Genomic DNA, 21507 nt, shown 5'->3' on the forward strand with positions numbered 1-21507 from the left:
TCCCAAGTGCTAAGGGTGATACATACACTGAAGTTTTGAAGACCTAGCTTGAAACAAAAGAGTGTAAATTAGCTTACTGAGATTTTTGTAAAAGCTTGATTATACTGAAATGATGTTTGGGATCTATTGGGTTAAATTATTAAAATCAATCCCCCCTTTTTACTACTTATTTTAGACACAGAGAGTGAGCACAAGCCGTGGGGGTGGGGGAGAGGGGCAGAGGGAAAGAATCTTAAGCAGGCTCCACGCTCCATGCGAGCCTGACAGGGGGCTGGATCTCACTACATACTGCGAGATCAGGACTTGAGCCAAAGTTAAGAGTTGGATACTGAGCCGACTGAGCCATCCAGGTGTCCCCTCCTTTTTACTTATTTTAATATGGCTTCTAGAAAATTTTTTATTTTGTATTTATTTTTACTTATTATTTTTACAGACCTTTGTGTGGAGGGCTGACTTTCAGTAGATTGCAGCAATGAAGCTTCTCTGCGTATGGAACCTTGACCCAGAAGCAGGTCCTCTAGGAACGGATTAGCACCAGATTCTTCATGAACGTGGGAGGGGGCAGCCCCTTTTGTGGCTGAGCCCCATTTCCCTGGACTAGGGGCTCTTCACACCTTGGCTGCTAGAAAATTTAACTTTAATATGTGGCTTGCATTTGTCACTTGAATGGTAGATCTGTTGGATAAGGCTGGTCTAGTCCAACTTCCTCCTTAAACACAAGAAGACAGAGGTCCCGAGAGAAGGTCTCACTTAGCAAATGGTACACACGAAAATACACTGTCATTTCCACCAGGCTCTCAGTTGCCCCTTCCCCTGCCCCCACACCCTGTGAGTCTGGGGAGAGGAGTGGGTGGCCCTTGCAGCCCCCTGGGCTGCAGGCCTCAAGGAAAATGTTCCAAGACTCAAGACATTGGCTGTGGATTCTTGGGAGTGAAATTAAACCGAATAAAGTCACATTTTAAAAGCCCATTAGACCCTGGTAACTTGGGGTGTGAGGACAAAGCTGGGGAGCCCTAGGCCTTCCTGTTAATTCACATGCATAGTAACCAGGAGTGCCAATGGGCACCTTAAAAGCACAGAACTTCCCCCTCCCCCAAGGCTTTGGGGTAGAGCCTTGCCTGAGCCTTGACACTGAGGGGTAGCCACTCAAGGATTGTTTGACAAGTAAACAAAGACAAGTTTCAGTAGGATTGGCTTGATAATGGAAGAGGAGTGGGCAGCGAGGGAGGCGGAACCAGACACCAAAGGCAAATTCCTTTATTTCATAATTTTATCTGGCGTCCCCATTCTCATCAACCTGCCTGGTCAAGGCTTTTACAGAGGTAGTTAGGGAAGTACAGAGATAGTGAGGTCTCCACCCCGGGACGGCACTAATGCTGCTCATCTGAGGACAGTTCGACAGGTGGAATTTGCGGAGCTGACTCCGGACCCCCGAGGAATCTTCCTTGGTTTCGACCTGGCTTTGGTTGGGGCGCCAGAGAGAGCAGTCACCTCCTTGCCCCGCCTGGCTTCCCATCCTGCACTGATGGGGGAGAGTGATAGGCTAAGCTAAGAGGAAAGGTGAGGAAATGGAACTTCTCCCGCACCACGGCAGGAAGGGCCACCTGGAGGTCAGCTCTCCTTCCTATTTAACACACACGCGCGCGCGCACACGCCGGCCGTGGGACCCAGGAGCTAACCCAGGCGCCACGACCTGGCTGGCCCAGGCCCTTGTCGGAGGGGGGTGCCCGGCGGGGAGGGCGGGTGTGGCTCTCCCCCACCCCCGCCCCAGACGTGACAGCTTGCGGGACGATAACGAGAGGTCCCCTCTGGCCACTTTTCCCCCCGGGCCTTGGGACCTGCCCGTGCGCGCGTCCCGCAGCACTTTGGATGCGCTAGGCGGGGCCCCGGTGGTTCCTCCTGTCCCCCCCCCCCCTTCAAGGGTGACTGTGCCGCTGACGTCAGGCGACTTTTGGTTCATACCCTGGCACGGGGACTTTATTTTCATAACAGCATGCAGTGCCGCGGAACTGGAATAGGCGTGTCCTCTCCCCCTGACCCTCTCCCGCCCCGTGTCCCTCTGCTCACCCCCTCGCTTGTTCCCTCCCTCCGGCGACGGCTGCCTTTATAACCGCTCAGCGCTGCGAGGGCGGGATAGCTGCCTGCGGGCTTCTCCAGCAGCTAGAGGCTCCCGTGCCGCCTCCGACGCGCGCGAAACAAGCAGCCCAAGTTCACGCGCCACGGCCAAGGCAGAAGGGTGAGTGAGGCGCGCGCGGCCCGGGCGCCCTCTGCCTCCAGATTTAAATCCTTGGGGGAGTGCGGCTTTGGGAGGGGTGGGATACAAGAAAAGAGAACTCCTGGTAATGGACTACAGCTGGCTGTGAGAAAAAGAAATCCCAAGAATGGAATTTCTCTAGTTTGGTTAACTGAACTCAGAATCCCCGCCCTGAGGTTCTCAGGCTGAGCAAGAGGCGTAGAGCAAAAAAAATAGTCGGGATAATATTTGTGCTCAGACACGTTTACAAACTCCTAGCAGGTGGAATCCTGGCTGGGCACGTGAGCAGCTTGGGGATCACACTTAGGGAAGAGAAAAGGAGACCGATTTTAGAGGATGGGATTGGGGGTGGAGAGGGTTGGGAGTTGGGGGTGGAGGGAGGTAGGAGGAGGGACATAGTGACAGTTGCTACTTCACTCAGGTACTGAAAAGTTTTGATTTGTGTTCTCCTTTCACAACAAGCAGACCCTTGTGAATTTTGGGAAGCCGATCGTTGAAGCCACCCCTTCTCTTGATGAGAGTGTCAGGCTGTCAGTCCCACAGCTCTCCTTCCCTGGCTGTCCTTTGAGTTGCTCAGGAACCTTGGGGCTGATGGAAGTTGAATATCCAATAACAGCCCACTTTCTGGCAACAACTAGATAGGACCCAGGTATGGCCCCAAAGCTGTCCAAGATACTCCCTTAAACATCTACTGGGGGAAGGGTGTGTGTGTGTGTGTGGTGGTGGTGGTGGGGGGGGGGGTGGGGGTAACATAGGGCTAGTAATAGAGAAAGCCTGCTTAGGACCAAAGAATTGGAAGGCTTTTCTGTTCCTGGCTTCTTTCCAGGCTGATTTTCTCCTTAGAGGGTTTGTAAAGGCCACACCTGTTGAAGGGTTCAATTGAATCAGACACCAATGTGGGCTCACTCCTGAAGGGCAATCCTTGAACCACTTCAGATACATTGGGCTGGGACCCATGGGAGGGGTGAGAATGGGGGACAGATCTCCCCCCTCCAGGTCTGTGTGCTGGCTATCACTAGGAGAGGGATGGAATGACAGAAAGGAACAGTCAGCAGCGGCATTACCTGGGAAGCAGAAAGGCTCCTCTGAGGATATGGCCAGATGTGTGCTCAGAGGGCAGATAGGAATGAGCGTGACATTTCTGGGAAGTGCGCTCAGTCTTGAGTCAGAAGACTGATTTCTCATCCAGGCTCTGCGGGAACCTGCAGCTGTGAGGAGGCCAGGGCCTGGGCCTTGAGTTTCTCCTAAGGGGTCTAGGCAAGGCCCCCATCTCCTTCCCATGGCTGAGATTCTAGCCCCTCTGTATCTGCATGTGTCCCTTTGGGAATCTTCTTTGGAGTTTGCAGAATAGCATTCCACTACTTAGTGAAAATTGAAGATGAATTTTGACTGTGATTTCATTCTTCTCATTTTGGAAGTTTGCCTTCAGGTCCAGTTCTGTTTAAAACCCAGACTGACCTGAGGAAATGGACAGGAAATGATGTGCTGGTATATTAGGACCTTAAGAAACAATGAATTGAATAGTATTTTCATCTGAAGGATCTCAGATTTTCTGAGCAGTTTTGTGTGTTTGTTTCTACTTTTATTTCTGTATTTATTGCTTTGTGGTCAGAATATATAATCTGTGTGTTTCTTATTTCAGAATTTCAGATTTTTTTGTGGTTTAAAACATGCTGTTTTTGTAAATATTTCATAACCATTTCAACATAAGCAATCATATAGAAAGGGATTGGTAAACTAGTTCCATGGCCAAACACAGCAAACTCCCTCTTTTTGTAAATAAAGTTTTATTGGAACACAGCTATACTCATTTTTCTATGCATTATCTATGGCTGCTTTCAGCCCTGCAAACCCTAAACTACTTATTTGGATCTTTGCAGAAAATGTTTGCTGATCACAGATACAGAGGATTGGAATTATATGATTAACAATGGAGATCTAATAAGAACATAGAGACTATTTCAATTAAAGTGTCCATAGAACATTTATAAAAAGTTATCATATTATTACTCTTCTATTTCATCTGCTAAGGACTGATAAAGAATATTAAAGTCTCCTAGAAATATTAAAATCTCCTATAACTATAGTATTTCTTTTAATTTCTCCTTGTATTTCCAGTAGCTTTTGTTTTATGTATTTTGGTGCTATGTTATTTAGTGCATAAAAGTTTATGATAGTTGTATCTTCAATGTGGAGTATCCTTAATGATTATAAAGTAAGCCTTTTGGTTCCTACAATGTCTTTTTGCCTTAACTAAACGTTGTGTGATAGTAATACTTCAACTCTTACTTAATTTTCTTACCTTCAGCAAGCTATTTAATTTTGTACTTGATACATAATACCTGCTAAAGAAACACTATTTCTTATTGCTTATTTTTGTGTTTATTTACATTTTTCCGTTGTTTTAATTTATTCTTTTTTCAAAATGAAAAAGTTACCATTTACATTTATTGTAATAATTGTTGCTTGCTATTGCCATATAATTTTTGGCCACATGGTCTGCTCTCTCAATCTTTTCCCACATTAGGTAGTCTATATTGTATCTTTAGATCGAGTAGGGTGCTAAGTGAGTGGTCATGCCATTCTTAGGGCTTAGAAATACAGGCTTGTAAGGAAGGATGATAAGTTTAGCTTGGGACTTGTTGGATTGAACACGAATATGTTATTTTTATATATAAAATATTTAGAAGAAGGCATATTTGAGAGCTGTGAGCTGGTATACCAGTATGGACTTTACTTTATCCACCTATTTTCTGGAAATTTTATTTCTTAAAATCCTGGGCCTAAAATATTTGGAAGTTTCACTCAAAATATTATTTTCTTTTAAAGATTTCTAGTATTTTATATTCCAGCAATTTATTTCACAGAAATCTAAAGTTCGTATGCTTTGTTTAGAATGGAGGCAGATGGTATGGAATGTCTCCAGGGAACTACCCGAAAGTAAAGAAACTGGGATATACACTGTAGTTATGCTTGTTTAGATCTGCCTAAGGTGGTAAGGTAACTTATTTTCTCTCAGTTACTACAAAAGGAACTCAATTCAGTGATGTTATTCAGAGGTTATTCATAAGCTGATGCCATAATCACTTTTATGTCATCAGAATTAGGATGACTACCCAGAACAGGGGATCCTGGAGATTTCCCTGTAGACACTTTCCATTTGTAACTAATCCTTCATCATGGGCAGAGACATTCCCTTGGGACTCCACCCTTGTCTTAGAATTCAGCCTAGATAAAAAGATGAGGATAAGCATCAGCTTGTATTCATCTTCCAAAATTCTTCTTCCCCATTAACTCACACTTGCCAATAAATAACTTGCTTTGAGTAGATATTCAGTGGCCAGTCTTAGTCCAAAACATTTGCTCAGCAACCCCTGTGCAGAGCATATAGTGAGGAGAATACCAACAAATAGAAAGTCTGCTGTTTCCTTTAAAAAGCTTGTTATCTGATAGTTGAGTCAGCATTGATATTAATGTGTTGTATAAAACATATATGTGGAAAAACTTGAGTACCAAGAAATACTTAATCGCAAAAACTATGATGAGAGTTTAGAATACATTTAGAACGAGATGGGACTAATAATTTTTAAAATTATTATTATTAAATTATTATTACCTCAAGATAGGGGTAAGTTTTGAGTTATATTTCAAAGCAATATGGTAAATGGATTGTGAAGAGGAGGGGAAGGGTCTTTCTGGTTGAGAGAACAAATGCACGTGCTGAGGCAAAAAGCAGGACTTTGTCACAATCCCCTTCTGGATAGAAATACTCTTGGAAGATTGGTTTGCCTTGCATGGAGGTGGGGATGGGAGTTAGGAAGGGTTGGGAGGACCAGTTGGAGAAAAGCCATGAAGCTCTGGAACTGAATCTGTTATAACAGACAGAAAGGAGCTAATATGTTAATTCAAAGATCCCTTCCCAGGCCTTCCCTTCTTTGTTCCCCTTACAGACCACTTTTTTTTTTTTTTTTTTTTTTTGAAGCTGCTCCTTGGCTTCTGGGAAACCAGTCCACTCAGGCTTATTATGATGATTGTTTTTTTACCAACCCCTGATCGTTAGAAAAAAAAAATTTTTTTTTTTTTAAATTTTAGAGAGAGAATGAGCAGGGGAGAGGGACAGAGGGAGAGAGAATCTTAAGCAGGCTCCACGCTCAGCACAGAGCCCCATGCAGGGCTCCATCCCACAACCCTGGGATTGTGACCTGAGTGGAAATCAACCGAGCGCTCGACCAACTGAACGGTGCAGGCGCCCCAATCCCTGATCAAGTTTTTTTTTTTTTTTTAACGTTTATTTATTTTTGGGACAGAGAGAGACAGAGCATGAACGGGGGAGGGGCAGAGAGAGAGGGAGACACAGAATCGGAAACAGGCTCCAGGCTCTGAGCCATCAGCCCAGAGCCTGACGTGGGGCTCGAACTCACGGACCGCGAGATCGTGACCTGGCTGAAGTCGGACGCTTAACCGACTGCGCCACCCAGGCGCCTGACCTGATCAAGTTTTAAACCATCTTTTGTTGACCTCTGTGTTGGTGAGATGGTGTTCCCCTGGTTCTGCCCTTGGCCCCCTACCCACCGTACTTGTTCCCAATGTGATCTTGTTCTCCTCCCAAGGCTTCAGGTACCTCCTCTAGGCCCACTCTGTACTTACAGCCCAAACCTCTCCGGAGCCTCAGACTTGCATGTCTAAGTGCAGAGGGGGTCAGCACAACCAGGTCCTGGAGCCTGGCTTCTACGCGCCATGAGATCTTGGGCAAGTTATTTTAATTTCTCTGTGCCTCACCTGCAGAAAGGGGACGTAATAATAGGGTTGTTGTGAGAAGGCAGGAATGTGTGGCCCGGAGTAAACTCTCAGGAGGACTTTGTGTTGTCCTTTCTGGATGCCTCCAGTTGCACGTTCCATATTCATCTTAGATTCCACATGACCACGCTTGGCATCGGTCCTCACCCGCCTGCATTTCTAGGCTCCACGCAGTTGCCTAAGCCAGAAATCTGGGAACTAACCTACCTTCCTAAAAATCTCCCACTCTTTGCTGCTTATCTTTCATGCTTCACCTCCCTGGTCTCTGTAGCATAAAAAAAAAAAAAGAAACCCGTTAGGTAGAATGGATCACTGTTTTCCATGTGCACTTAGCATTCTCCGCACAGCCCGTGTGTCCTTCTTTGTATGTCACCGTGACTCTGTTGGGTCTCCCAGGGGCAGTAGACATACTTTTGGTCTGTGTGACTTAGCATAGTACCTAACACATTTATTTTTAGGCATTTATTTTTTTAAAAAAATGTTTAGTGTTTATTTTTACTTTTCAGAGAGAGAGAAAGGGAGAGGGCAAGCGAGCAGGGGAGGGGCAGAGAGAGAAGAAGACACAGAATCTGAAGCAGGCTCCAGGTTCTGAGCTGTCAGCACAGAGCCCGACGTGGGGCTCGAACTCATGAACTGTAAGATCATGACCTGAGACAAAGTGGGATCCTTGACCAACTGAGCCACCCAGGCGCCCCACAGAGTGGGCATTTAAATGTGTGTTGATCAAGTGTAGTATTGCTCACTGTGGAGACTTCTCAGAGCCGGTTTAAGTGGAGACAGGCAGGAGTTGGGGGGCAAAGCTTCAGAGTTCATCACCGTGATTTCGAGATGAAATGAAAAATTACATTATGATTAAGGCCACTCATAAAGGGATAGTCTTCTCAGCTCTGTGAAACTGGGCACAGTAACTTCTAAGAGTCTGTCTTCTCACCTATAAAATGGGTTGTAGGAATAGTAAATGAAGCAATAAATGTGAAAACATGTAAATGAGAGAATCCATACAAAAACATAAACCCTCAGCAGGGTGCCTGCCTCCGGGGAACTCAGGATGTGGCCGGAGTCATTATTTTTATTCATAATTGTATTGGGACTCTTGCGCTACATTGAATGAGGCAATCCAAGAAAAAGAGAAAATTAAAATGCTAGAAAATCACACGTTTTCCTGGCTCAGGTAGAGGGGACTCAGCTTCAACAAACACTAAAGTTATTTGGTATCATTCCCCAGGCACCGCTGAGAGGTAGGTATTGTCTTCTTCATTTTCAGATGAAAGAATGAGATATGCCTCATAAGGAGGAAGATAAGATTGGCTTTGGCTAGGCTCTGGGCCCCAGGTTATTCACGCTCAGATACAGTGGGGGTGGAGTGGAGGGGGGTGTGGCCCAGGCAACCAGCTTGGGCAACCTTCCAGGTCTGGGCATCAGGAGCTCTAGACCCCATTCTCGCCCCCCTGGGAAAAGAGGAGAGGAGTCTTGGGGATGCTGGGGGACTCATCAGTGCTGGCATTTGTTCTTGCATACCAGCTCGGGCCTTGGGTCTGGCAAGAGCGGGCCCGGGTCTAAGGTCAGTATTGCTCTGCTACCTGGTGGCCTCGTCCTACAGGTGACCCTTTGCCTGGTGGCCCTCTCCTTGCTTGGCCTGCGCTCGGACCCTCAGTCACCTCCAGCCCTGTTTTGGGGTTTGGTTAGGGGTTGGCAGGGCATGTTCTTTTAATGACAGGAGGTGGGGCGAGGAGAAGAATGAGGGGGAGGGAGAAAGAGATTTGGGAATTGTCTAAAAGGAGTTTTCTAGAAGCATGAACAGTGAAGCTGGAGGTGGGCTCACACCATCGAGTTCAGCACCCCACCCTCATTTTTCAGAGGAGGGGAGGGAGGTTCCTGGAGATAGTGTCCACACAGAAGGCAGCTGAAACCCCTTCTCTCTGAAAGGGCGGGGTGAAGACAGTGACTTCCTGCCTCCCCCTTCCTCCCTTGTCTCCCTCCCTCCTTGCCTTTCTTCCTCCCCTATCACCTCTTCCTCCTATTGTCCTTTCCTTTCTTTCTCCCTTTCCCCTCTCTTTTTTCTTTTTAACTTTTCTTTTTTTTTTCTTTCATGCCCTGACTCATTCCAGAAGGGTTTAGGACAGCGCCAGGCGACTTCAAGGTCTGTGTGGTAGGTGTTGTTGGATTACTGGACCGTGAGTTGTTAGCTTAGTTAGCAGCTGTAATAAGTGAAGGGGGTCTCACCCTTATGACTCAAGGCCCTTTCCTGTGTCCCAGGTCAGAGGCTACATACTTTAAAACTGTACCATGTTCCTGCCAAGTACAGGGTTTAGTCATCAGGGAGTTGGGTGGGAATGTGGGACTGGATTCTAGTAAATCTCTCCCTGATTCCTGGGAAATCTCAGGACTCATACTTTCCTGGGAGACACCTGGCGTCATTCAGATAGGAGCACGGTTCCAGACATGGCCCAGAGCCCCTAGCCTCGGACCCGAAGTGTGTTTTAGACAGCCCACCTGAGGAGGACAGGAGGAAGGGAGGTTGGGACTCGGGACAGTGAATGGGGAGCTAGCAAGGAAACCAGGTGCGATGCACCCCACTCACGCTGTCCTCTGAGCAGCCCCTCCTCTCCCAGCGGACTCCACTTCTATCCCTGAGCACACTCGTCCATCCTACTTAGGCATTTACCATCTATCAGGTTGGAGACTGGGGAGAAACACTTAACAACTCAGTCCCTGCCATCAAAGAGCCTTTCAGTCTGGAAGAAGACACAGACTTTCCAACAGGTATTGCAGGGCTGCGTGAACAGGGCTATGGTAGGAAGCGCAAGAGGCAGGCAGGGCTGAGGACGCAGAGCCTTACACTTTTGTGCAGGATTATGGTTCTTCCCCCCTGGCTGCCGATAGAGCGGCTCAGAGAGGACAGGCCTGGAGCATGAGGGGGGGTGTCTTCTGAAGGGGTCCAGGTGGAGGGGTCAGAGGAGTGGAATATTCAAGAGCTCCTGAAGAGATGTCATCCGCAGGACACGAATGTTGGGTTTGCTAATGTGGGATGGGGATTTCTCAGGCCATTTCCCAGCTCTGAGGTGGATCTTAAATTGGCTTTTGGTGCCTCTGCCTTGGGCTCACCAACGGGAGCTCCCTGCGCTGCCTCCTGCCCTTCTTTCTCCTCTTCCACAGCCTTCTCTCCTGCCCTGCCTGCTGCAGTGGAGCGCATGTGGCCAGTGTGCAGGAATCTGAGGGTATTATGCGTAACTTGAACAGCTGGAGCAGCTCACAAGGGCAGGCCGCGTGCCTCAGTGGATTTCATCCGTGCTCAAAGCCTAGAGCATTGCCCGAGTGCTGATGGAGTCACCCCCCCCCCCTCCCCGACCTTGCCAATGGCAGGTCCCCCCTGGCTTTAAAGTCCTTACCAGACATAGGGCTCTACGGGTGTAATGTTGGAGTTAGAATTCTGGTTTGAATTCAGAATTGGATTCAGTTGACCCTGCCTTGTCCTAGCAGTGTGACTTTGGTGAGCCAGCTGACTTGTGTCTCAGTGGCTGCAGTTGGAGGACAGGGATAATGAGGGTATGAGCTATAGCAGAAGGTGGTTGTGAGGGTTAAATGGGTAGAGCGCATAAGGACATGCCTCACCCCTGCTGAGAATGAGTTAGTGGTGAGACGTCCTCTCCCTGTTCAGAGCTGTCCAAGAGTAAATGGCTCCTTGCAGCCCCCATTCGGACTTTGTAGGAGGTAGTCTTTTCTTGATGGGACCCCAAATCTCTCTGCCCTTGACTTTGGTTACAAGCGATGGCCAAATAACCCGTGGTCTCATTCCATTTTCTCTTTTTTGCTCCCGCCCTGAGGTTCCTCTCTAGCTCCTGGCAGTTTGTTTTCCCAAATGCTCATTGCTTCCCTTTCCCCCTCAAACCTTGCTTTCTAGAAGTCCTTCGTAGCTTCTCAGAACCCCGTCCTTTCCCCCAGCCACCTTCCTGGTGTCTTTTCCTCATCTGGGCCACTCCCTGGGTGACACAGGGCCTTCCCCATACAGAGCTGCTTGTTAATGAGGCAAGTAAGTGAGTTTTATTTTCCTCTGACCAAATTCAAAGTACTTAGGACACTTTAGACCCATTGCGCAATGCCTGTCGTGCAGGGGAAGAGGTGGAGGAGGGCTAACGGAGGTGAAGTAAGGATAATTCCAAAAAAATTAGTCACTCAGATAAACACGTATTTACTAAGAAAAATTTTAAAAGGACAGTTGTGAGAGAATTGGGAAATATGAACCCTAACTGGATATTTGATATTAAAGGGTTATTGTTAATTTTTAAAGGGTGGTTAAGTTAAAAAGGAGTTTTATCTTTTAGAGATACGTGAAGTGTTTAAGTATAAAAGGATATGATGTCTGCGGTTTGCTTACGAACAAGCTAGTGAGGGATGCCTGGCTGGCTCAAGTCAGTAGAGCATGGGACTCTTGTTCTCAGGGTTTGGGGGTTTGGGCCCCACGTTGGATGTAGAGTCTACCTTAAAATAAATGGATAAATAAATTTTTAAAAAATCTAGTGAGGGGTTACCTGGGTGGCTCAGTTGGTTAAATGTCTGACTCTTGATTTTGGCTCAGGTCATGATCTCATTGTTTGGGTGTTCAAACCCCGCATTGGGCTCTGAGCTCATAGCAAAGAGTCTGCTTGGGGTTCTCTCTCTCCCCCTCTGTCTGCCCCTCTCTCAAAACAAATAAATAAACTTAAGAAAAGATCTAGTGAGTGGGTGGGGATGTGGATGAAGCAAAATTGGCCATATATTGGTAATTTGTGAAACCAAGGGATGAGTCCAAGGGGTCTCCACCATATTATTCTTTTTTTGTGAGTATGCTTGAAAATTTCAGCATCTCTTTAAAAACAGTGTTTTAAAGGTACTTCAGGGACTGTTTCTCCGTCTCCCATGCATGATTGGGGGTGGGAGGTGGAGGCGAAGTTGAGGGACATAGGGTTTCTCCCCTCTCCACACCCATGGCCCATTGCTCTTGTTGGACTCTGGTCTGTGGATGCCAGGAGGCCCCCAGACAGCATCCCCCACCCGGAAAGCTGCCACCCAAGGGAGGGGCCCGGAGCTCTAAGCTGGGGGCGGGAGGTTTCTGCCTCACTGTTCCTCTGTCCAGCACCACAGGTGCCCTTCAGGCAAACACCTCATCAGTCTCTGATAAGATTTAGTCATCAGGCCCAAAGTCCTTCATAGTTTTCTGTGATTATGTATGATGACTACCGTCAAGGGACGGCACTACCTTGAAGAGTGGGGAAGGGACAGTTGCGGGGCAGGGCTGGGAGGGTGAGATACCTTTCCTGCTGGATGCACCCTTCTGACTGATCTGAGAGGAGAGGAGAGGTGAGTGAGGATGAAATGCACATGGCCTCGGTCCCTTCCCTTGTGTGCACCGTGTTTGAACTCAACGGGGGTTCTTTCTCTCCCATATTGGTGGTGCGGACCAGTAAGTGGGGTCTGCACCTCCCTTCTCCCTACCTCCATGGAGTGGACATTGGTACGCAAGGCAGATCAGACTTCGGGTCCTTGTGTTTCAGGAGTTGCCTATATCTAAGCTCAGTTGCCTTCCTTCTTCCTCCCGTTTCGTATTCTGCACTGCCCTGAAGACCTATCCTTTGCTCTGTGCTCTGCACGGTAGGGGCGACTGTGGTATAATTTCCATGGGGTAGAGTGCAGTGACACTCAACCTACTGAGCCATCCAGGTGCCCCCAGATTTTGTATCTTTAAGGGAAGCAGATGTTGGAATTCTGTCTACACTGAGGAAGCTGCTCATTTGCCCTGGACAGTCAGTGAACGGTGGCCTGTTCTATATCTCACTGTGCTGTTCTCTGACTTGTGGTTTGATCATGAGGACATAAAATGGAAGGAGAAGGGAGGGTGTTGTTTTTCCATTGGGTTGATCACATAATCCCATAGAGCCATGAAGGGCCAGAGAAGTCTTGTCTATAAGCGTGTATGGGCATGTGGTGAAGAAATTCTGAGCTGTTTTTTCTGCTACAAGGAAAGAAGCAGGATCCGGCGGATGTTTTATACCTTTTCCTGCTTCCCAATGCCAGTGGCTTCCCTTCTTTCAATTCCTTTCTTCACAGGCTCTCCCTACTTGGCATTAGCAGAAGCTGAGATCTTTCACAGGTGATTTTCTGTGTGTGTGTGGGGTGGGGGGGGGGCGGTTCTCAGTGAGCCTTCCCTTCCCCTACCTCTGTCCTCTGCTCCCTGTCCCGACCATATTTCTCTTCTAGTCGGTTCAGGACTCTTCATTGTTGAGTGAGCAATCCTATCAGGAAAAGAAAAACTAAAGCCCCCCCCCCCCCCAAAATCGTGCACAAATAGCGTACAACAAACCAAAAGTAATGGTGTCCTAGAAACTAATAAACAGCCAGATAATTCAGAAAAAATTTTGTTGGCAAACTTTAAAGCCTTAGCACTTTTGAATTTCAGCATCTTACTTGACATTGACTTTGGAGTTTGAGAACCATACATTTTTGGGAAATGTGCAAACTCCTTCTCTCTTCCTATGTCTCAATTTATCTTCCCACTGTGCCCTGAATTCTTAGGAATTAGATTTCATGGGGTTCGGGAAATCAGCTGGGTCTGAAATTGACATGAAGGTTGTGGGAGCAGAGAAGGAAGCAGACCTGGGAAGTCAAGGAGAGATATGTAGGAAGTAATCTGCTATATAGCCAGTCAACTCTGATTGTCTTTGAGTGGGTGAGCAGATTACCTGCTTTGTGGATCATCTATCCCCTGGGAGCTCCTAGCCTGTATGGGGCTGAACCAAGTGGAATCAAGACCACGAACAGAACTGGTTTATGGGGCATCTGATAAGGGAGAAAAAGGGGAGGAGGTAAGAGAGAGAGAGACAGAGAGAATGACAATATCTCAGTTTGCATTTAAGGCCAACTAGAACTCACTTGAGTGGTGGTACCTGCAGTAGTAGAGAGCATAGATCCTAGAATTTGACCTATATTCAAATGCTGCTTCTGCTATTTCCTCGTATATGATGTTGGGCAAGTAACTTGACCTGTCTCTGCCTCAGTTTTTTCATCTGTGATACAGGGCTATTTTTTTTTTTTTTTTTTTTTTTTTTACCTCCTAGAGCTGCTTTGAAATTAAACTAGTATATACGAAACGTGATTAGAAGAGTTTCTGATCCACAGTAAAAATGAGCATTAGCTATTCGTAATATGTTTCATTGGATTATCCACCGTTGTTTTGTGTCCTTCAGGGTGTCCCTCCTTACAGATAGTTAATAAAGAACTCTTTCTGACATAGAAGACTCTTTCCATTGCTTTTTGGAATGAGTAGAGCCATCCTTACAAACCTCAAGGAGGGGAAAAACCCTTGTAATATGTGACAGCAAAGCTGAAGTCGAGGATCCCATGGTGGTGAAGGGAATGTTTGGCCTTCTGTAGAGAAATTTACAGGAAAGAATGGGATGCTTACAAATGTCTGAAACAGAGGCAAAGGTGGAGAAAGCCTTGAGACTGGCAAATTATGATTAAAGCTTTAAGCTTAGAGATTTTCATGTTTGATAATTCCTGAGAAAATACCAGCCAAAAGTATCAGGATCCCTGGCAAGGTATTTGTGACATATTTTTTTGAAATGAGACCCTGAAATTCCTCAGCAGAGCATTGAGTCGTCTGGCATCAGGGTACATATTAATATAGTTTAATTGTGGGGAGATTTGTCTTTTCCCTCCATCAGTCTGTAGAACTTGCCATGAGAGGTGGAGAAAAGTTAGTAGCTCCATCTAACGTAGCGAATTCAGAGGCAAAACCCCGGCCAAACATGTGAAAGTTTTCCCTAATCTTTTGGGTCCCCTGTGCCTGTCCGAGTTTGTTAGGAGACTCACCGCCCCTCCCCTCAACTTTGCGTTTATGCAGGACCAGAATGGCCACGACATCCCCTAGAGGTTGCCGCTCAAGCCTGGATGCCAAGTACCACAGACTTTGTGATACCACTCAAATCTGGGGCATTGTCCTAGAAGCGGTGGCCGCAGTGGGGGCTGTGACCTCGGTGGCCTTCATGCTCGGTCTCCTGATCCTCATCTGCAAGGTGCAGGACTCCAACAGGCGAAAAGTGCTCCCGACCCAGTTTCTCTTCCTGCTGGGTGTGCTGGGCATCTTCGGCCTCACCTTCGCTTTCATCATCCAACTCGATGGCAGTACAGGGCCCACCCGCTTCTTCCTCTTCGGCGTCCTCTTCTCCCTCTGCTTCTCCTGCCTGCTGACTCATGCTTTCAACCTGACGAAGCTGGTGCGTGGGAGGAAGCCCCTGTCCTTGCTGGTGATGCTGGGCCTGGCCGTGGGCTTCAGCCTGGTGCAGGATGTCATTGCTATTGAGTACATCGTCCTCACCATGAACAGGACCAATGTCGCCATCTTCTCTGAGCTTTCTGCCTCTCGGCGCAATGAAGACTTTGTCCTGTTGCTCACCTATGTCCTTTTCTTGATGGCGTTGACCTTCCTCACGTCCTGCTCCGTCTTCTGTGGATCCTTCACTGGCTGGAAGAGACACGGGGTCCACGTCTTCCTCACCATGGTTCTCTCCATTGCCATCTGGGTGACGTGGATCACCCTGCTCCTGATTTCTGCCCTTGGCCCCGAGTGGGATGATACCATCCTCAGCTCAGCCTTGGTTGCCAATGGCTGGGTTTTCCTGTTGGCTTACGTTGCGCCCGAGTTTCAGCTGCTCACAAAGCAACGGAACCCCATGGATTACCCTGTTGAGGATGCGTTTTGTAAACCTCAGCTCATGAAGCAGAGCTATGGTGTGGAGAACAGAGCCTACTCTCAAGAGGAAATCACTCAAGGTACAGAGCACGGCTGGGTGAGAATTCCTTGTAGGAAGATGGGAGGGAATCAGAGGATATTGGTTGTTGTTTTGTTTTGTTTTTACATTTTTATTTATTTTTGAGAGACAGAGAGAGACAGAGCACAAGTGGGGGAGGGGAAGAGAGAGAATGAGACACAGAATCCGAAGCAGGCTCCAGGCTCTGAGCTGTCAGCACAGAGCCCGATGCGGCGCTCGAACTCACAAACTGTGAGATCATGACCTGAGCTGAAGTCGGATGCTTAACCGCTTAACCTGAGCCACCCAGGCGCCCCAGAATCATAGGATATTGTAACTGTAAGGAACATTCATGATTATCCAGGTCCTACCCCTGACAGAACAGACAGGGTCTCCAAGGCTCATCTAGCTGGTTAGAGTTCTAGTAGAACTAGAAGCTGGCCTCTGGAGTTTTAATCTAGTACTTTCTACACAATACCCTGTGGGTTTCTCTGAGTCAAAATAAGTTGGAGCAAAGGAATGACTAGAAACACCCCTAGAGACCTGTAGGCGAGATTGTGTTCTTTATGAAGGATAGCTGGGTGTTCCTTCCAGAAACATGAAGCCTTTATAGATTTGAATGCAGCAAGCCAAGCCATGATTCCTTGCGGTAGGCACAGAGCACAGAGGAGGGAGAAAGCCCTTTTACCACAAACCCGCAGAAATCTCCATAAAGTTACTGAGGATTCTGATTTATCCTGCACAGCCTCATCTTACTGCGTGTCTCTGGGCCCACGGGAGGGAAGAGATTGTATCTGACATAAAAGAATCCAATGATTTTGCTCTTGCCTGAAGTCACGAGTAACCAGGTGTTCTGTTGTTCTCACAACAGAAAAAGGCTACGCCGACAGCTAGAGACTGCCCTTGCCCTTAGGGACCTATCCGTCGGTCTGTGAGGTGTCCACTGCTCTCTGGGCCTAATCAAGAGTCCCTGAGGTTTACACCGACCTCTGGGGGGATGAGTTTGGGAGAGGAGTGAGGGACCTCCACGGCTAGGTTCTTAGGTTCAGCTAACAGTTTCCTCTGCTCTTGAAGCCCGAGGTGCACAGCTTCCTGGTGCTTCTCACGGGAGCTGTGATTCGTCTCCGGGGCGCTTGGAAGGCCAAAGGGAAACAGGGGCGGCTGGAGGGGATGTTTTAGCACCCATCCACTCCTGTCCATTCTCACGGCTTCACTCTGTCACCGCGCTCCTGGACTCCCTGTTATCATTCCTGAACTGCGATTCCTCCCTTTCATCCTTCCTTCCATCCATTTTGTAGGCCACCCATCCCCTTCCTCTCCCCTAAAATACTTCTCTGGCCACCACATGTTCCTGCTCGCAGACGTTGCTGGCTGTCTAAGATCCACCATGTTGACTTAGGGAGGCTTTTCCCAGCGAGAACCCAACAACCACGGAAGCTGTGCTCTCCGTCCAAACAAGCCAAGTCACTCAGTGCCTTTCCCTGCCTGTGTGTCCAGGCTCCAGGCATGCCTTTGTGCCCTGTTCTTGCCCCTTTCCAGAGCACACATTGCCCAGTCTCCTTATTCGCTCCTCCCACACGCTGTAGAACTTTGAAATGCTCTTATCAGAGTCTGTCTCATTTCATAGCTATTTGTGTAGCTGTCGTATATCCCTTGCTCTCCAGTGTCAGCCTCAGGCCAGGAATCCGTCTGGTTAATCCTTATATTCTCCACAGTAACACAGAGAAAGTATTTGAGGTGTTCACGGAGTAAACTGAATAGGTACACTTGGTGGGAAATCTCAGTAACCTGGAACAGGTGAATGGATTGCTTTAAATTGTATTCACGACAACTGTATGCGTTTACTCTTCTGTTCCAGAGTTTAAATCCCTCCAGTGTTCCCCAAATACCGAGAAAACAATTGCTTATAAGTTCTGCCCCCTCCCAAAGAAAGTAATAAAATTTTTTTTTCTTGCCTTGCTGGTGGTTAAGGAAGCAGGTAAATCCGTAGTGAGCTTCGCTGTAGGTAACTGACAGCGCTTGGACAGCTCTCTGTCTGAAAAGACTGGTTTCAAGAGTGCTTTTCAAGTGGTCCTGGATTGAGGTGCGCCACCCGTGAACGTTTTGGGAAAGGTGCTTCCCTAGTGACCCTATGTTGGGGGTTATTCATTTATTCAACCAATATTGTGCTTATTTTGTGTTTGGCCCTGGGCTTGGGACAATCTCTCCCCACATGAAACTCGCGTCTGCTGGGAAGATAGATGCTTAGATAGACCGAATTGGGGTAGGCACAGGCAGAAGCATGATGTGGTGGGGGGGACCCTAACGCTGTAATCCCCCCTCCCTCTCTTTCAGGCCTTGAAGAGCTAGGTGATACGCTCTATGCTCCCTACGCCACCCATTTTCAGCTGCAGGTAAATGGTTTCTTTCTCCTGTTACACCAGCAGCGTCAGCCCCCCTGGAATGTCTGTCCTTTGGGAACACGGGCTGTAGCCACTCTCATGGCCCCTGGAAGGCCACCTTGAAAGGGTGCGGTGTCTTCTTTTCCCGTGATCTGCCTCGGGGGTTAGCACAGGACCCTGGAATGCAGGGCTTCAGGGGGAGGGTTGGGAGAAGGGGAGAGAGTTAGATTCCCGCCCAGATTGGAGCTCTGTGGAAATATCCGGGAATTGGAGTGGGTTTAACGATATGGTTGCTGCCTTTTCAGAATCGGACCTCCCAAAAGGACTTCTCCATTCCGCGGGCCCAGACTCGGACTAGCCCTTACAATGACTATGAAGGAAGGAAAGGCGGCAGTTAGCTGTTCCGAAGAGTGGGGCGAACACAGCAAGTCAGCCAACCAGGGGGGGTTCAAAGGGATGTGGGCTACACCCGGAGTCGCCTAAGGAAACCGTACAGAACCTTTTGGGACGAGCTTTCCTTCCCTTCTGGAGTTGCTGGGGGGCTAACAGGACGGCAGGTCACAGCACTCTAGGGTTTTTCCTTCGTCCCATACTTAGGATCCGTCTTTTAAGCAGGAGGGAGTCTCAGGCAAACTCAGGGTCTGCCCCTCACTGTGCCCAGTCATTTCACAAGCCATGAGAGCTCTGCTCATCTGACCGCTTACTGGCGCAGTTAGCTGCAGGTGCCAGCCTTTCTAACTCAAGACGGGTTTTGTGAGGACCGCTTGGCCCGGAGCAGAATGGCAAATCTGAGCAAAAACAGCCAAGGCCTGTCCCTGACGAAATCTACACTGGAGACCAACTCACTGGCACCCTCCCTTCTCGCCTGGGTAGGAGAGGCTCAAGGTCACCCTAAACATTCTCATCTCTGGTGCTACCACAGGACCCCTGTGGGTCCGCAGCACCAATTCACAGGTCACCATTCCCAAACATGCTGTCCATCCCCAGACTGAAGCTCCCCTGTACGCTTTACCAGAAGTCCCTCTTCTGTAGCTCGCCAGCGGGGAGAAGCCCGATTTCTCTTTGGCAGGAGAATCTGTGCACTGTTCTTGCTATAAACTCCTGGCACTGATCCTTCTCTCAGCGCCTTGCTCCTCAGCTTCTGTAAATAGCTCTGCATTGTGTTCACCACCTGTGTCCCACAAGAGGACACTGTCCTCCAAAGGAGAGTGTTCCGTGTGTAATAAGTTTTTCACTGTTCCTCACTTGGAGATGCAATAAAGATACGGTGGCAACTCTTTGACTGTGAGAGCTGCGGTGGGACCTGAAGGAGAGACGGCAGGCTCTTGTCTTCTTCACGCGGAGCTCAAGACACGGAGCCCAAGTTCAAGGTTCAGTTCTGTTGGGTGAGAGGCAAGGGTGAGAGGGGGAGCCAAGAACGGCCACGGACTCTGAGGTTTTGTTCCCGGAAGGCAGAGGAATGGCAACCCTGGGATGGGCTTTGGTGGCCCCAGTAGGACCAGGAGGAGTCCTCAAGGCCAGCTTCCCGATCCACACGAGGTTTAATTGTAGGAGGGGATGAATTCAGATCCCTGTTTGACACAATCGGTTCATAATATCCCTTGGAAAATGCATAGTGACTAACAATTATTATTTAGTTACCTCGAGAAGCAGCTCTGTGGGGTGGGGCAATAGGAAACACTCTTTGGTGAAGGAAAAAGAATAAATCCCCATATGCACAAACGGAATGACATTTAGAAATTCGTAGCTGAGTTTGGGAGTTACCTCCTAAGAGCCTGATGCTCCGTTTTTCATCAGAAGGAAAAACCCTGTTGGGAAGAGGTGAGGTGAGGCTGGAGAATTAATGACACTCTGAATTAAGGATGTTTACATTCCACAAAGATTTGGTGGTTTCCCACATGGCTTTGTCCCAGCATCAGCCTAGTTTTGTATTGAAGAGGGGGAATTACAAATAATGAGATGGATCCTTCTAGACCATTCTAATCTTTCTTAAGAGGTTAATCTTTTCTCAGTGAGGTTGTTGTCAGGTGAAGACAATATAATTTCACGTGTATTATCTACCACGGTGTAGGTACTCAAGAAATACATATTCCCTTCCCTCTTTTCTTTACTCCTCTGGTGGTTAGCCCATCAACCAAGCGAAGGGGGCTGAGTGAAAAGCAAAGCCACAGAATACCCTGGATCTGCTTTCTTGTTAGGGGCAAGGATCTGCCGGGCTTTTATAATTCCATGACGGCAGTCCTCATGTCAGCCTCTTCAAAAACAGGAGAAAACATGGAAATGGCGCCCATTGCTGGCTTCTCTCCCAAGAAATACAGAGTTTGGACAAGTAGACCATCACCTCGCCGAATCCTTCCTTGTTTCTTCCTTGTTTCTTGTAGATAGCTGCTCCCCGTTCGAACAGATCTTGTCAAACCCTGTCCGTGGCTGCTACCCTGTCTTCAGGTCTTACGTGTCCAGGCCATAATTAAACTCTTCTGTTAAAATAGGGACATCACAGGAACTGGAGGTTTGGGCACCTGACAATTACTACGATATTGGACAAGAGGGTTTCAAAGACTTCCTGTAGGTTTCCATCTTCACTGGGCTGAAATAGAAGGTGCAAATTTAGCCCAGCTTGGGCCTCGAGTGACGCCGGTTGATTGATGGCTGGGAACCAAAATGGCATCTCCTTTGAACTAAATGGGTGATAATGAAGTGAAACTCAGCAACCTTCCTCTCATCTTTCACTGTCAGAGTCTCCTCTCTGCCTCTGGCGTCACGCGGAGGCTCTTCTGCCACTGCCATACCCCATGCTTCCACTTGATGGCGGTAAAACCTCAGAGATCAGCCTCAGGGAGTGCCCGGTGCAGAGGCAGAACCAGAGACATTCAGTGGGCTTGAGGCAAATGCGTCCCGTTTTAAAAGGCTTGTATGTATGAGCTGTTCGTGTCCTCCCTCCCACCATCATTAAAGGACCCATGTCCTCTGCCAGACGTTCATTGCCCGGTGTGTTAGTTTTGTGAAACTCTGCAAGGTATTCTAGCAGCCCATTTGCATGCAATCTGGCACCTTTACCGATAAACGGTGTCAGATGCTGTTGTTATTAATGTCGACGAATATTTATGTGGTGAGAACATTGACTTTTTGTCAGGGAATGCGTGCCAAAACAAAGAGTACAGCCTGGCCCTGGAAAGGCAGCAGTAAAGCCCATCCCTCCCAGTCCCCTGCCCCCATGCATTCTGGGTTTCCTTCCTTCATTTCTAGCCTTGTCATTATTGCTGAGAGCCGAACTGTGCCCAGCTGATCT

The 21507-nt window shown here is 48.0% G+C and overlaps 1 protein-coding gene across 5 annotated transcripts; it reads left to right on the plus strand.

Moving 5' to 3' along the window:
- Positions 1-1976: 1976 nt before the first annotated feature.
- GPRC5A (G protein-coupled receptor class C group 5 member A) lies at positions 1977-21193 on the plus strand. Of its 5 annotated transcripts, none has more exons than XM_027035600.2 (5): positions 1982-2236; positions 2720-2903; positions 14931-15859; positions 18172-18230; positions 18524-21193. In XM_027035600.2, the coding sequence occupies exons 3-5, from the start codon at positions 14938-14940 to the stop codon at positions 18614-18616; spliced, it is 1074 nt and encodes a 357-aa protein (XP_026891401.1). In that variant the 5' UTR covers positions 1982-2236; positions 2720-2903; positions 14931-14937; the 3' UTR covers positions 18617-21193. The 5 variants fall into 5 exon arrangements, with proteins under 5 accessions (XP_053081824.1, XP_026891401.1, XP_053081822.1 ...); XM_053225847.1 differs by lacking the exon at positions 2720-2903 and adding an exon at positions 9160-9200; XM_053225849.1 differs by lacking the exon at positions 2720-2903 and having other exon boundaries at positions 1977-2236; positions 14931-15876.
- The last annotated feature ends 314 nt before the right edge of the window (positions 21194-21507 follow it).

Source organism: Acinonyx jubatus, chromosome B4, assembly GCF_027475565.1.
Source record: "Acinonyx jubatus isolate Ajub_Pintada_27869175 chromosome B4, VMU_Ajub_asm_v1.0, whole genome shotgun sequence".
Taxonomy (NCBI): domain Eukaryota; kingdom Metazoa; phylum Chordata; class Mammalia; order Carnivora; family Felidae; genus Acinonyx; species Acinonyx jubatus.

Bases quoted from the DNA above. Each gene is read 5' to 3' on its own strand.
- GPRC5A (XM_027035600.2), top strand. From the start codon at position 14,938: ATGGCCACGACATCCCCTAGAGGTTGCCGCTCAAGCCTGGATGCCAAG. The intron at 15,860-18,171 runs GTACAGAGCACG...CCTCTCTTTCAG, and splicing joins TCAAGAGGAAATCACTCAAG to GCCTTGAAGAGCTAGGTGAT. The intron at 18,231-18,523 runs GTAAATGGTTTC...CTGCCTTTTCAG, and splicing joins CCACCCATTTTCAGCTGCAG to AATCGGACCTCCCAAAAGGA.